This window comes from Pteropus medius, unplaced genomic scaffold, assembly GCF_902729225.1.
Source record: "Pteropus medius unplaced genomic scaffold, Ma_sr-lr_union100, whole genome shotgun sequence".
NCBI classification, from domain to species: domain Eukaryota; kingdom Metazoa; phylum Chordata; class Mammalia; order Chiroptera; family Pteropodidae; genus Pteropus; species Pteropus medius.
Window position 1 is genome coordinate 7,353,045 of NW_024354500.1, and position 16,125 is coordinate 7,369,169.

General features: G+C 39.2%; 1 protein-coding gene across 11 annotated transcripts in view; it reads left to right on the forward strand.

Annotated features, from left to right (window-relative positions):
* BACH2 (BACH transcriptional regulator 2) overlaps nucleotides 1-16,125 on the forward strand; it is a 307,297-nt gene that overhangs the window by 222,757 nt on the left and 68,415 nt on the right. For 9 of the 11 annotated variants that reach the window (XM_039853052.1, XM_039853058.1, XM_039853056.1 and 6 more), the window contains one exon: nucleotides 11,832-12,086. In XM_039853052.1, coding sequence (XP_039708986.1) covers nucleotides 11,844-12,086 — 243 coding nt within the window. In that variant the 5' untranslated portion in view covers nucleotides 11,832-11,843. Of the gene's footprint in view, nucleotides 1-1,144; nucleotides 1,288-11,831; nucleotides 12,087-16,125 lie in introns of all 11 variants that reach the window. The other 2 variants (XM_039853053.1, XM_039853061.1) reach the window with 1 other exon arrangement.

Below are 16,125 nucleotides of genomic sequence, written 5' to 3' on the forward strand. Positions count from 1 at the left end.
ACCCTACATCCATGCAATTTGAGAACTATTGTTAATTCCAAGAGACAGGAAGGTGACTGGGAGAGTCTGAGTTATGTGTGCAGGGATAAAGCAGACAATTCCAATGTGAAAAAAAAAGACAAGTCCTTGTAAATCTGGTAATAATAAGTGAATGGGAAAGTTGGTATGGTTGAGGAAGAAGAGCTAATTTTATTGAACACTTACTACATGTTGAATGAGTGAATTAATGAACTAATGAACAAATAAACTGATGGAGTGTTTTAATCCTCACAACCCTGCCAGATAGGTACTGTTTATCATATCCTTTTTGAATGAGTCAGAAAACGGAGACACAAAAAAGTTAAGTATCTTGCTGGAGATTTTGCAGTTTGTGAGTGGCATAGGCAGAATTCAAAGCTGGGCAGCCTGGCTCTAGAGCCTGTATTCTCAACCATTACACTGTCTCTGTAAACCATAATGTGTACCGTATTTAGTGAGTGCTTGTGACACTCTAGGAATTGTTCTAAGAACTTTGCGTATTTGTGTTTTAAATTGCTTACTCCTGATGACAACTGTATTATAGATGAGGAAAGCTTACAGAGAGCTTATGGGCTTTGTCTGAGTGGACATAGCAGTCCGTATTTAGATGCCAACAGACTGGCTCCAGAGCATGGCTTGTCACCACTACACCTTACTGCCTCTTATGATGAGAGAGGCAGTCTGTACAGAACTACAAATTCTGATTTTTATGAAACATATGCAAAGATAGCAGAGAGGAAAGCCTGTAACAAGAAGGTGGATTGTTCAAAGCATGCACTTTTAGCAAATATAAGGGAATAGAATCTTTTAGGAAATGTTACTAGATGAGAAGCAATACAAGTCACTCATCTGCCAGGTGCCTTCTCTTGGTATGAAAGAGAAATATATCGGGGTTAAGTGCCCATAAGAGTAGACAATCTTGACATAATGATGTGAAGAATTAGTCAAATGGTGGTGAAGATAATTCCTGATGCAAGCAGAGTACTTTAAAGTTCTCCGAGAGCTCTCAGACCCACTGCCGTTTTTGACCTTCATGGTTATTGTAGGATGTTGTGGAGGAAAGACTGCAATGGTGTCACAGCTGAAGTTGCCAGGTCCCATGAATTGTCCCATCATTTTCTCACAGGCCGTGGATGGAAATCAAGCAAATTGGCCTTTCCCTAAATTTAAGCAGGAGAATCTGGCAAACAAGGATATACATCATTCTTCGTGCAGCCCAGTTTTACTCAAGATAAGAAACTCTCCATCTGTGCAGAACTACAAATTAATGTAATGTACAAAGATTTATTTTTCTTTTCATAATAATTTTATTTGTGAAGTGTTAACTGTAAAACAAAGACCATCATAAATACCTATTGCTTTGTCTTATTTAATCTTCCCATAGCCCTTTTGCAGATGGAAAGACCAAGGATTACAGACTCTAATTAATGTACCCAAAGCCCTTCAGCTAGGAAGTGGGAGAGCAGGGACTCAAACTGAGGCCCTTCTGTCTAGGAATAGAAGGAGAAGCAGGTACATTGTAGAGTCAAGAACAGCTGAGAAGTCTCTTCCTGGCTGGTGCTTCTGGTGCTTCTCTGTGCTTCTCCAGTATCACCTGGCCTGAGGGCTGGCCTTTGTCCAGAAACCCCTTCCTAACCATTTAGAAAGAGGGCATTTTCTTCCCCCATGGCAGTGCAATTTTGACTTTTTATAATGAGTAAGTTAGAAAATAATCCTTTCTTTAATATACTTTGCATTATCTGAAGCATATCCTGTGGCGTACAAATGGTGTATGTGAGTGGTGTTATAGTATAGGCATATGATAGGATTTATATTTTAAACAGCATACTCAGTGTCAGGAAGCATTTGTGTCCCTGTCTCTGTTGGTAACAATCATCATTACTCTGAGGGGCTGCCAAGGACAGGACAGGGACTTGGAAGGCTCTGAGCACATCCTCCTGCCCCCCATCTCTCTTCACTGACCTCCTGCCTTTTCCCCATTCTCCCAGGAGACCATTTCACATGTGTGTTAATATTCCAGCTCCGTTTGATCTCCTATATGGTGACAGATGGTCCAAGTGCTTTTATTACCTGATATGGGATTTCACAAACTGCTGACCAATGGATTAGCCTTGTGGTTTTAATCACTTTTAAATAGAAAAACAGGAGTAAGGGTACCCAGGCTTCAGTAGAAATTCACAAATCTTTCCCAAATCATTTCCCAAAATGACCCTTGAGCTGGATGACTTCTCTGCCCCAATTAGATGTTGCCTGCCTTGGGTGCTGAGTTTTGATTGTTCTAGTTACCAGATGAACCATCTTGCAATCTAAACTTCACCCATCCCGGTTTGCATCTCTGCAGGGAAGATATTTCAGACAGAACCATGATGTCCAAAAGACCTTGATGTGTGAAAGAAGCAATTTTCCTCTTATTAAGAACCTTTTCTGTGAAGGCTGTATTTCTGCCAAGCCTTGGTGACTCATTTCTGTTTTCTTACCCACCTGTAAGCAGTGTGTCCTCTCAGGAAGCAGGGCAGACATTGATAGAGATCACAAGGATGAACAGCCATATAACTGTGGATATTCTTTCTGTCAAAAGTGCACCTGGAGGTCACCTCCCTGAGAAGGAGTTAGGTTTGATAATCCAGTCTTGAGCATTGTAATTCCTAGTCAGATGAATCTAACATTGGCAAGTTATTCATATCAGCACCGATAATCAGTAACTAGCCCAGAAAGCATGCTAGCAACAATGGCATTGCTAATATTGTTTCTTGACTGTACATGGACACCCAAGCCCAGCATTGTCACTGACCTTGTGGGTAAACTTCTGACAGTAATTTACACAGTAAAGTCTCTCGAAGCTAATTTAAGGAGCAAAAATTTTTAAGTACAACGCTTAGATGTTCTCTTCTTTCCTCCATTTTCTCTCCCTTCTCCCTTCTTCCTTCTCTCCTTCCCTCTTCCTCTTCCTCTTCTCCCCTCCCCCTTCAGATATGAAGTCCACCGATGGCTCAGTTCAGGTTTTGACAGTAGGTTTGACAGTAATGCTAAAGTTGGGATTAGACTTGCAGTCTCCCCTTTTTTCTGCATTTGACTATCTGTTGTCTTTTCTTAGTGTATGATTCTCTGTTGTAAGTTTTGACTTGGTTCTTTTCTAAGACAGAATAATTTCTGTCAGGTTCTGGGAACTCCCCTCCTACCCGATGGAGAAGTTTTGGGGAGGGTATGTGCGCCCTGTGTTGAACTGTGCACTAGGTACGAATCTGCAGTGCCTTCTATTAAAATGTAAAATGATCCGTTGAGTCATCCTCCCTCTGGTTTGACTCAGATGCTTTATGGCGCAGTTTGCATGTCATTTCTCTGTAATGATTTCCCCATGGAGAAGGGTGTCTGATAGAATCCAGGCAGACTGAAGATTGCACTGAGTCAAATGGATCTTTTATTCTTTTAGTATTAACCCTTATCTCTCAGTTTCCCGTCCTTGCATTTTCCCTGAAGGAACCTTAATGAAGTAAATAGGTTCCACCACCCTCATTTAGCCTCCTAATCACTGTTCATAATTTCTTCTCACATTAGCAGCCTTAAGCTCTAGGGTAATATTTCTCTGGCTAGGAGGGGAGGAAAGGGGACACTGGGAAAGAATATTTCACACAGATGCCCTGATAAAGAAAAATGTAGAAAAGAAATGACTTTTCTCTGTCCTCTAACTCCTAATAGGCAAGAAGCAAATGCTAATAGGAAATAGAGATTGATGTATGAGAAATGAATATAAATGGAGAACATAGATGCAAAGAAAGAGCACCAGAGACAAACTGGGAATGACAAGATAGAAAAAGAAAACTTGCCACAGGTAGAAAAGGACCTACCTCAGCAGAATAAATGGGGGCTTTGGATACAATCTTAGCTGGGGGGTTACCACAAAAGAACCAAAAGCAAGCATCAAAATATATAAAAGAAAAGTAGGGTAGATGATCACATAGCCGCGGATTCAAATCTGCTAATCCCTAATTCCACACTTTCACCATGCCTGCTCCCCTCCCTTACTCATACCCCTACCCCCGCCATCACACAACCTCCACCAGCAGTAATCATGTATCTTAGATGACTTGGCATAGAGTCCCTTTCACCCAATGATTTTAAAGCATGTCATTTTTTCATCTATGCTTTTAGATGACAGAATATGTATTATGTTACTGTTAAGCCCAAGCCATAGCCTTCCCTCTGGCCCCCAAACAGTGTAGTCTCACCTTACATCACTGGGTGGAGACTCAGACAAGAGAAAGGATGGACGCCATACTTGATTCTGTAGCCACATATCTGAGACAGCTTCTGCGATCCTGTGCTGCACACCAGATCACTACTTTGGGCAGAGGGCGGAGGGTATGGGGAGAGCAAAGTGTTGAACCGTTGCTCAGTACTTATAGGCATCGTGTTCCACTGATAGGAGAAAATTGGCCCTTGGTCATCCTTCCTTTCAGTCGACTCCATTTATAAGGGGTAAAAGTTCAAACTGTCATTGGGCAGCTCTTCCTGTCTTCTTCATCTGGCCCAAGTTATGTGATGGTATTTTTCCTTTCCAGCCAGCTGTGTTATTTTGAGCATCTCTAACTTTCTAAAAAAGCCTCATTCATGTTGTTGAATGAGTTAGAAAAGCTCATGTTTCAAGTTTTTCCTAAAGTTTCTGTACTCTCATAGAACCATAGAAATTAGAACTAGAAATACTTTGCCAGGTCACCTAGTTCATTTCCTCATTTTATAATTAAGGAAGGAGAAGTGCATTGAAGTGATTTGGCTTTCACAGGAAGGAAGGTGAAACAAGGGATCTCTGAAAAGGGTTTTGCTCTGAAGCAAAAGTCTGGACCCAGATTTTTTACCACCTCCCAAAAGGTTTTGTCCCCACATTCTGCCCATTTTTGCAGACTCTGATTTAAAATGTACAAATTGGAATCAGTCGCTTTGATTCCCTTTAAGGACCCTTCTAACCTTAAATGGTAGGCTGTAAGTCGTGGGCGTGTGTTTTCATTTAAATCGAAAGTCCACCCTAGGACCTTTGTAATTAGGTCACAGAACCCAAGACAGGGTAACTTGAGTTGTTAGCCTTCTCTTATAACTTTCATTTGGGGTTAGCTGGGATTTTTTAATCATAAAATATAATATAGATATAGCAAAGTGCATGACAACTATGTAATTTAACACAGAGTAAACACACATCTACTTATCACCAATGTCAAGAAATAGAACATTGTGACAGCACCTGAGACCCCCTAGTGCCACTTTCCAATAGCAACTCTCTCCCCACAAACAGAACCTCTGAGTCTTTTCTTTATAGTTTTACCACCTATGTATGTCCCTAGATCTTTAAGTTTTGCCTGTTTTTGAACTTGATATAAATGGAATTTGAGTGTTATTATTTTGTGTCTTGCTTCTCTAGCTCAGTATTCAACATTAGATTTGTGAGATTCATTCATGTTGTTGCATGTGGCTTGAATTTGAATATGAATATATGACTGTATCTCAGTGTATTTATTCATTCTGCTACTCATGGACATTGCACATTATTTCCAGTTGGGAGTTAAACTGAACAATGCTAGGAACACACTTGTATAGAGTTCCTATTATGGACATGCAGGAGTGTCTCTTAGGTATAACCTAGGAATGGAATTACTGGGTCACACCTTCAGCTTTACTAAATAACGCCAAACTGTTTTCCAAAGAGGGTGAATCAGCCGTCAATGTATGAGAGTCCTTGTTGCCTTACGTCTTCACAAACACTAGATATTGTCAAACTTTCTAATGCTTTCCAGGTTGATGGATGTACACTGTATCTTTAATCCTTTATTACCTTTAGATTAATATATATAGTCAGCTACCAATGTTCTACTATTTTTTTTAGCTCAGCCTGTGTATCACACCCTGCCTCGCCATACAGTTGTAACTATTTTGTTATTGGATATTTTGGAAGTTTACATTATTTTTTATTTTGCTCTGTTTAAAAGAATAAGTGAAACAACATCAGCACCAAAGAACTGGGCTTATTATGACTGTCACTAATTTTTTAAAAATATTTTTCAACTGTGCAGTAAAAACCATTATCACAAATGATGTCAGTAAATTGAACTTCCTCCCAAAAGGTCAAGGAAAATGGAAGTTTATAGTGAAGCATGAGAATCATTCCAAGCTATTAAGGATCTGATACAATTACAAGTGCTTCCTCCTAACAACAACCTTAAATTTCAGTTCCCTTGGCACTAACTAGTACACATGCAGATGGAGTGTTTGAGTAAATAAAGAACACAGAACATTTTAGCTGCTCTATATCAGACCCTTACTTTAGCTGTCTAAAGCATGAGAGACATTAAGTGACAGGCACTGCACTTTTCCATTAGAAAATACTGAAATTGGATTGCTTTCCACTTTAAGTAAGAAGTTTAGGTCTTGATGGAATTGAAAAGTGTTTCCAATCCAAAAGTAATAAGATTGTAATTTTAATGGCACTGTGCACTCTCAAATTTCTATAGACTTGATAACTTTCTTTTATAAAAACTAACCCTTACCATTTCATAGTAAATAACTTTTTTTAAAAAGCATGCTTGATAAGGACAGAAATTTACTAAGCAATTACTTAATAATTTAGTGATTGATTCATAGAAGTATTTACTTAATGCACTGTTTCTAGAGGAAACGTGGTTGGAATTTCAAGTGAAATAGTTTATAATTTGGTCTTTTTCATTACCTGCAAGGTATATTCATTTCTTTTCATCTGAAACATTCTAGACATGACAGGTTGTCTGAAAAACTTACTATTCTACTCTTTTGTGAATTGCAGCCTTTCAGATTTCCCACTGTAGATTTTCTTTAGCTTTTTTGATTTATACTTTTACCTTCAAAACTGTTTGATATTTTAATTTTTTAATGTGACCCAATAATGAATAAATAGTGGATGAGTTCGGTGATAAGTGAGTTTGCCTTCATTAATACTGTGTCTTAGACGATAAAAGTTGTGGTCTGTGTAGCTTTTCGAGGGGGTGAACATACTATGATAAGATAATAGTAATTTTACTGCTGAACCATATGATGATTGGGGTATATGTATATGTACATGTACAGCTGAGATTTTTGGCCTCCAAAAAGAAGAATGAGATCCAGCCAAAGCCCAAATCAGAACCTTTGGAAAGCTTCCTTACAGTCTGATTTCAGCTAATGTCTACACACTTTAACACATTGTCTAGTGCTTAGTGTAAAGACTGGATGTCAGACTCCTACATGCTATTCTGGGCTTTGTTACTCACTACAAAGTATCTCATTCTTAGATCTTATGGATCCTGCAACAGATGTCAGGATTTGCTGCATTAGGGGTAAACTGCTGTTTAATTAATATTAGTAAGGCAAGTGAAAAAAGAAATCTTAATGGGACATAACGCAGTGATAGGAGAAACGGAATCCAGCTTGGCATTACTCAGTCAAAAACAGACAAACTGGAGGAGTTCCCAGAAGAGCACCCATGATAATCAAAGGATGGGAAGGGCTGACTGATTTCTAAAAGAAGTAGAAGCAGTATGTCCCATTATGCATGAAGTGGGGCCAACAGGGAGGGGGATGATAAGATTCAATAGGAATGTGAAGGCAAAGAGGAATAGAGTGGTGCTGGCATGACATAAGGAAGAATTATCCAGGAATAATGTAATAAAATCAAGAATATCTTTAGACAGGTTAAAGTCTAGCAACAACTTCATGGGAATGGTAGATTTTAGATTATATAATTTGCGAACAGATCTGATATGTTCTAAATGTCTTCTAAAACTCTCTGGGAGATAGATGTAGCCCAAAAAGCAAACGTCCATATCCATGTGACTGTCATAATAGCCTGCTTCATCAGCTTGGGGTGCACATATTGCAACATCTTTATTTTCCCAAATATGCCCTATTGTCAAGATATGAAGTCTTTCCTTGAGACCCCCACCACTCCCTTGCCCTGTCTTAGACCCAGGAAGAGACCATCTTCCTTGTGAACTGGAATCTGAGAGTTCATCTACTGCCTTGGCTTCACCATTATTGATAACTGCCCCTACCTGGTGGGGTAGATCCTTGTCCAGTGCTGCTGTACCATCATCAGGCCCCTCAGTGGAACTCCACTCTGGGTTCCGAGGTGACATATTCTTTGTTTGTACTCCCTTGCTCAGCCATGATTCCCAGAACAAACCTCTGGGCTAAGATAGCCAGGACTAGAGGAACTAATAGCACCAGCTCTATAAATTAGGTCAAAATGTCCTTCTAGGTTTGGATTCTCCATTTCCTAAAGGTAATTTCACTTCAAAGGACTTGTTCTTCTTGATTTACTCAGGGATACCATGATTTATACAGACAGATCTTCCTAACTTGGAACCTATGGAATCCAGTGGTTGAAGTCCTAGTTCCTTCTCTCCCAGAAGGCTTTGGATTCCTCCTGTATATTGTCCATTCCATTCCCTGTAACTAGCTCTGCAACATCAACGACAATAAAAGAGGGTACAAAATTGATCTTTATAAGGTCAAAGAAAGCTAGTTTCTTCTCTCAGCTAAAATGACAATATCCCACTCCCTATGATAAACTTGGTGTTACTTTTATAAACTCTTAGACTCATAGAATTGTAGATCTGTATGAACTTTGTTGGTCTTCTAGTCCATAGTTTTCATTTTACAAACATAGAAGCAGGTCCAGAAAAAGTTGGGTGATTTATTCAAAATCCAAAAAGTTAGTCAGTGCTGGAGCGGAACCAAAAGCCCAGGACCCCTAGTCCACTCCTCTTTCTGCTGAACCTCACTTTCATTTTTCTTTTGATTTTGTTTCATTTCATATTTCACTAAAGAACTTATGGCTTTGTATCCTTTTCTCTCTTTTTAGTGTAGGTGCATTAGTAAAGATTAGAAAAATGAGATGTCTCTTATAAACATGACTCCTGCTTCTTATGAATTAAGCACACCATTTATATTCTAGAACATTAATTATTCCACCCAATTGAGTGCTACCTGCTAACAAAATGTTAGCAAATTGAATTCAACAATGTGTAAAAAGGCAAATAAATACATTATGATCAAGTGGAATTTATCCTAGAAATGTGAAGTTGGCTAAATTCAAAAATCAATTAATATTATTCACCATACTAACACGCTAAAAAGAAAAACTATATGACTACTTTAATAGATGCAGAAAAGTATTTGTCAAAATCCAGCATCTGTTTCTGACTTAAAAAAAAAACTTCCCAGAAATTAGGAATAGAAAGAAACTTCCTCAAGTCAATAGAGGCATCTATGATATACCTATAGCTACCATCATAACAGTGAAAGGCTGAATATGTTCCCCCTAACATCAGAAACAAGACAAGGATATTTGCTCTTACCACTTCTAGTCAACATTGTAGTAGAGGTTCTAGCCAAGGAAGTAAGGCAAGAAAAAGAACTTGAAATCATCCAGGTTGGAAAGGAAGTAAAATGTCTCTATTTATAGACAACATAATCTTCTATGTAGAAAATCTATGGAATATACTCAAAAACAACAACAAAAAAGGTTATGAGAACTAATAAGGAAATTAGGCAAAGCTTCAGGATACAAGATAATACACAAAAATCATTTATATTTCTACATACTAGTAATGAAAAATCAGAAATTGGAATTAAAAAACAAATCTATTTATAATTGCATTAAAATGTTAATATATAAGTATTAATTTGACAAAAGATGTGACATTGTTATAGGCAAAGGTTTTTTAGATACAACACCAAAAGCATGATCCATAAAAGAAAAAAATTGCTCAGTTGGACTTCATCACATGAAAACTTTCTGCTCTTTGAAAAACACCATCAAGAGAATGAAAAGATAAGTTACAAAGTGGGAGAAAATATTTGGAAATCACATACCTGATAAAGGACTTTTATTCAGAATATATAGAGTTCTCAAAACTCGATACAGGCATACCTCAGAGATTTTGTGGGTTCTGGTCCAGACCACTGCAATAAAGCGAGTCATAATCTTTTTGCTGGTGGAGGGTCTTGCCTTTAATTTGTAAAAAAATGTAACATTTGTAAGAAGTGCAATAAAGTGAAGCACAATAAACAAGGCATGCCTGTAATAAAGAGGAGAAAACAATGCACAATGGGCAAAGGATCTGAAATAGACATCTCTCCAAAGAATATAAGTAGATGAATAAGTACATGAAAGATGCTCAGTATCTTCAGTCATTAGAGAAAAGCCAATTAACATCACAAAGAGATACCAGAGTATACCTATTAGAATGGACAAAATTAGAATAAATGACCATACCAAGTGATGCTAAGGATGAGAAAGAACTGGAACTCTCATATACTGCTGTTGAGAATGTGAAATGGTACAACCACTTCAGAAAACAGAAGCAATATTTTCAAAAGTTAGACTTACACATACCAAAGGATTCATCTATTCTACCCCTAGGTAGAATACACAAGGGAAATGAAAGGATGTGTTCATACAAAGATTTATGCACTAATCTCTAGCAGCTTTATTTGTAGTAGCCAAATAAATGAATAAAAAACTGTGCTATATATCCATATACTAAAACACAACTCAGCATAAAGGAACATACAATCGATGGAGGCAACAAGTTGGATCAATGGCAAAATAACTATGCCGAATGAAAGAAGCCAGATGCAAAAAGATAAAATTTGTATGATTCCATTTATATAAAATATAGGAAATGCCAGCTAATATATAGTATCAGAGCAGACCTATGGTTTCAGGAGGTAAGGCAGAGAGAAGTGCAAGAGAAGGAGTATTAAGGGTCAAAGAGAGATTTTTGGTGATGAAGGATATGTTCACTGTCTTGATTGTGATGATGGTTTCATAGTTGCATACATATGCCAGAATATATCCAATTACGCACTATAAATGTATGCAGTTTATTGTATGTTAAAGCTGTTAAAAAAATAAATAAGAATAAAGCCAAAAGAAACTAAGACTCACTATTGGAATTCATACGAGTAGTAAATGTTACTGGAAAACTATATTATATAAATTAATTACAGACACTGTTTTTAAAAATATGTCAGCAGATACTTTATAAAGCAAAGAACCCTTTTGTTAAAGCAATCTTCACTGTTGAATATATCTTTCTTATGACTCCTATTGTGATATATTGTGTTTCCTTAAGGAGGATTTACATCAGATCTCCTGGGATAATGACAGCACAATCCCACTTCTTTTCAAGAGCTTTCATGAGCAACAATAGCATTGTGTTGGTTGTGCTTTGTCTGGAAGTGGCGGAAGGCAGCTGGAATAGCCGACGTTATCTACTCTTTAGTACATATACAGTTTAGTTCACTTCTTAAATTATGTATCGTGATTCGATATTTACTCTGCTTGTTATCTAAGCCACATTTCAGCTTAGGAACTTAAATGTATTTAAATCAAGAAAGCATTACAAATACTTCAAAATGATTCATTTCTTCTTAATAAAAAGCTCAATTAATACTTGAAATGGGACTGTGTATATGTGAAAGTTCCTTTTTAGTCAACCAGAAAAATAAAAACTACCAAGTGTTAAAGTTTGTATGTGTTTTAAATGCTTTGGGTGTTCCATTAAAAGATGTGGCTTTGTTTCCATTGGGTAAAGGGACACAGTAAATGGGAAAGATAAAGGTCAGCCATAAAACACGACTGCCCAGATATGTTTCCTGAGCTCATTGCGCTGAGCATGAATATGCTAATGAGCATTTCTGCTCCTTTCTGCCTGGCTCATGGCAGTGAGACACGGGAACTGTGAAGTTCTTTCTCATCTTCTCTCTGACTCAAATAGCTATGGTGACCCGGCCTGTCTTTCTTTCAGGGTGTGAACGGCATGTCTGTGGATGAGAAGCCTGACTCCCCCATGTATGTGTATGAGTCCACAGTCCACTGCACCAACATCCTCCTGGGCCTCAATGACCAGCGGAAAAAGGATATTCTTTGTGACGTGACTCTGATCGTGGAGAGGAAGGAGTTCCGGGCCCACCGGGCTGTGCTGGCTGCATGCAGTGAATACTTCTGGCAGGCGCTGGTCGGACAGACGAAAAATGACTTGGTGGTCAGCTTGCCTGAGGAGGTACAGTAGTTTGCTTTGTTTGTGTGTTTGCTAATGGAAGCTCATTGACTTGTAGACAACTGGCTGAATAGGAGCTGCAAGGTGGACCCTGTGCCACATCCCCACTCGGAGCTGATGTCCAAATCACCCACTTGTTTAGTTTGTGAATAGCCGGTTTCTATTTGATTCAAGTCTCACAGAAACGAATCTGAACAGAGCATCTTTCTTTAAAGGAACTGAACCCCACCTGTGGCTCACAGTCACTCATAGTTTCTAGTTCACTGACTCTTCAGGTTTTGAGTAGTTCAACCAAAGTTTGGTACAGTCCTAGATGTGGGATCTGAATCACTGGGACTGTTGCTATGATTTTTCTGTTTCAAATGATTGAAGGAGCACTAGATTTCCCTTGAGAGTTAAAGAATGACAGTATTCACAGCACCTTCCTTGCCTGGGGAGAGAAGTAAAAGCAAGCAGTAATTTTTACAGTTAATATAGTAAGATTCTAAGAAGTGTAAACTTGCTTTTCTCACTATTGTTGAAAAACCCTACTCAGGTTTCTTAATTACTTCAGTGAGTCCAGTCATTTCTGTCCTTTGGAGACACTGGTAGCTGGACCTGTTCTGTCCAAAGATGACATTTATTGGATGTTTTGAGCTTCAGGAATTCAAAGGATGGGCTTTACAATGACAAATCAATAGGTTGGTTACCCTTGGAACTGTGTATACAGTTCCTCTTCTTCCATCTTCCTGACTCCCCTTCATTTTCATGGGACTAAGGATAACACTGAGCGGTCTTAGGTTTTGTGTTCTGGGCCAGACTTGTTCCCTGTGCACTGGCCCAGCGTGCCACACTAGGGCCACCAGCATGGGCTATGCAGGCTGTGCCCTGTGCAATTCTCAGGGGTCAAGCTCACATTCTTAGTCTATGTGAGTAGAGCCCCAAGTTGTGTGGTGATCGACTGAGCAGCTCTTCACAGCAACTCTAGGAAAATCCAAAGACCCCATCACCCTGATGTGAGGAGCTAGTGAGTACAACTAGCATTAAACCCCAGGGTCACAAACCCAAATGCCTCCAGAGGCCTGGCAAATAATATAAATGAGTAAAGGGGGTATGTAAAAGATTGTAGGAAGTAGTAGGGCTGGCACCTGCTCCACAGAAAGGCATCCAAGTTCAACATAAAAAAAAAAAAACAGACAACAAGACATGGGCATCAGAGGGGGTCACCGAATCCAGTCCCTTGTTAAGTAATATCTGTTGCAACTCCTGCAGAGCAGGAGAGTGGCCAACTGGTAAAGTGAGGACTGCATATGCACTCAGCATTTTCACAGTAATATTCTTTTTATGTACCCATATAGAAGGCTCCATTGCTACTCCTCACACCACTCTCAAGTAGATAACTAGAACGATCCCAATATCAGAAGTCAAAGGACAAACCAGTTGAAGACAGTGTGATTGGGGCTGGGGTAGGAAGGGAAGCTGTGCACCGAGTAATGTGAGATGGCCAAAGAATAGCAGCTGTGGTGTGACTGGGTGGTTGGAGCTGAATTGTCCTTATCTGCATTAATGGATGAATACACATCATTAGGTAAGATGATAAATATGAAAGTTCTCAGCATGGTCTCTATCCTATAGCAGGCATTTGTCAAATGGGAGACCCTTTTTTTTCTCTAGATGGGGAGCAAGAATGCCTTTTGAATTTACTCCATCTCTAGAATCCCTGGAAGTATTTGGAAAACTTAATTATCCAGAATGGTCTTGGGGAGGGGGGTGAGGCTTGCAGTTAATTTATTACCTGCATTGTTTGAGGTAATAAATTGCACTTCATTTATACATTTTTTACTTCATTTATACATTTTTTACTTATTTTCAAAAAAAAATCGATTATATTGAAATATTTTTCCAGATGAAGCCAGATTTTATGTAATTCAGTTTCCCTTCAGTGATTTGTTGACACCATCTCGAGACCCCCAGGACCATGTATCCTAGGCCCCAGCCTGCCCCTAGTTAGTTCTGGGATGCTGACCTAGTCACTTAAACTCTACGAGCTCCAGTTCTTACCTGTAAAAACTCCTAAAATTCTGAAGTCCTTGAATTATTTACCATAATACAATACCAAAGCAGTAAAATTTAAAGGAAACCAGGATATAAATGCATATAGCATAACCTAAGTCTTTCATAGATCAAATCCCTCATAATCACTTATTTTCTTGGGACTGGGCCGAGAAAGTCACTCTTTAAAATAAGAGGCACACTGTATAGTTGATACACAAAAATCTGCTATTTGACCTTTTTGATTGTGTTCCAGTGAAGTGAGAATTTGTGTTGTGTTTATGTTCTTCCTAGCCATGTAAAATGCTTGCTGTCCCTAAATCATCTGCATTTCCAGACCATTAAAACATTCTAGTTTCTCTTGTACCTGAAGCCTTCAGACATAATTAGATGCTTTTTTTCTTCCTGTGAAACATGCATTTCTATTGTCAGCTCTAATTATCTTGCTGATGGGGCGTGTAAGCCAGCGCCAGTGGCATTTTCCTTTGTGGGTCTGTATTGTTTCTGAGGCCTCCTTCTAGGACCCCTCTCCCTCTGCTCAGAACACCCTCCTGTGGCCCCAGGTGCTGGACATTGTTTTCCTCTCCTTGCTGTGTACACATTGAGGTGTCCTTGCAGGCTCTGTGGCCATTGTCCTGCTTAGCTCAGTGAATGACTTCATGGAATTTGAATTAAGTGGTGAATAAACAAAAATCCCAAACGCTACCTTGGAAAGTAGCCGCCTGGAACTAACTGGCATTCGTTTCATATGACGTCCTAAAAAGCATTTGATTAGCCCCTTGGAAATCTTTAAACCTCATCATAATTCCACCACTGAATTCAGATTAGCTTCTGGCCCTGTCCCAGTCTTATTCACACTTGGCCCACCTCTACACTCCTTGGCCAGAGAGCCATTGTGTTTCTCAGGGGCCAGCATGACTGAGTATGGGAGCTCCTCCTTGAACTATGAAACCCAGATACAGACTGTCACCCCTTCCGCTCTTCTTCTCAGTCATTTTAGGCCAAACTCTTGGCCTCCAGCTGCTGCCCAGGTGTGCATTTCTACCCTAGACTTCTGAGTACTGATGGGTAACATAATTACCAGCAAATTAGAGCCACTCACAGTGGCCACTGTAGCCTCTTAACTGGAAGGGAGAGAGACAAAACTAGAGACCTCCTTTTAGAAGCCTAGAAATAATCAAATTGTCTTGCTTTTTCCCCCTAAAGTGGAATGACAGTCTCCAGAATTTATATGACTTGAGTGTTGGCTCCCCATTGGAAAACACACCCAGGAATGTGTGTCAGCTAATAGTAGGAGATACAAGGCATTATACTTAGTACTTTCGTTCAATAATGAAACAGATCATTTAATTTATAATTAGTAAGTGCGTCTTGTGCTAAGAGATGAAGAGAAGGTGGTTGATGAGCCAAGCATTACAAGGCCATTATCCTACTGATCATTAGTATTAATGTTGGCTCAACGAATACATCCTTATAGTCACGGAAATCATTCAGGCTGGATGCTGACCATGCTGGAAGTGCATTACAGTCATGAAGTTCATTCTTACGGTGTGTTGAGTACAGAAGGCAGCAATGGGGTGTGCTTCCTTGGAAGACATGGAGCCTACAATGGGTTTACACATCAACACCATTCTTTTGGGGCTACTGGCTCCCTCCTAGAATGCTAGGGGAAGAGCAGCTGTTAAGAGGTTATTGCCAAAGTCTATTATCAAAATGTCAAAAGATAAAAAGTGTCGGCAAGGATGTGGAGAAAAGGGAACCCTTATGCATTGTCGGGGGGAATGTCAATGGGTACAGCCATTGTGGAAAACAGTATGGGGGTTCCCCAAAAAATTAAAAATAGAACTACCATGTGATCCAGCAATCCCAATTCTGGGTATATATCTGAAAGAAATAAAATCACTACCTCGAAGAGATATCTGCACTCCTCTGTTCATTACAGCATTATTCACAATAGCCAAGATGTGGAAACAACCAAAGTGTCTATTGACAGATGACTGGATAAAGAAAA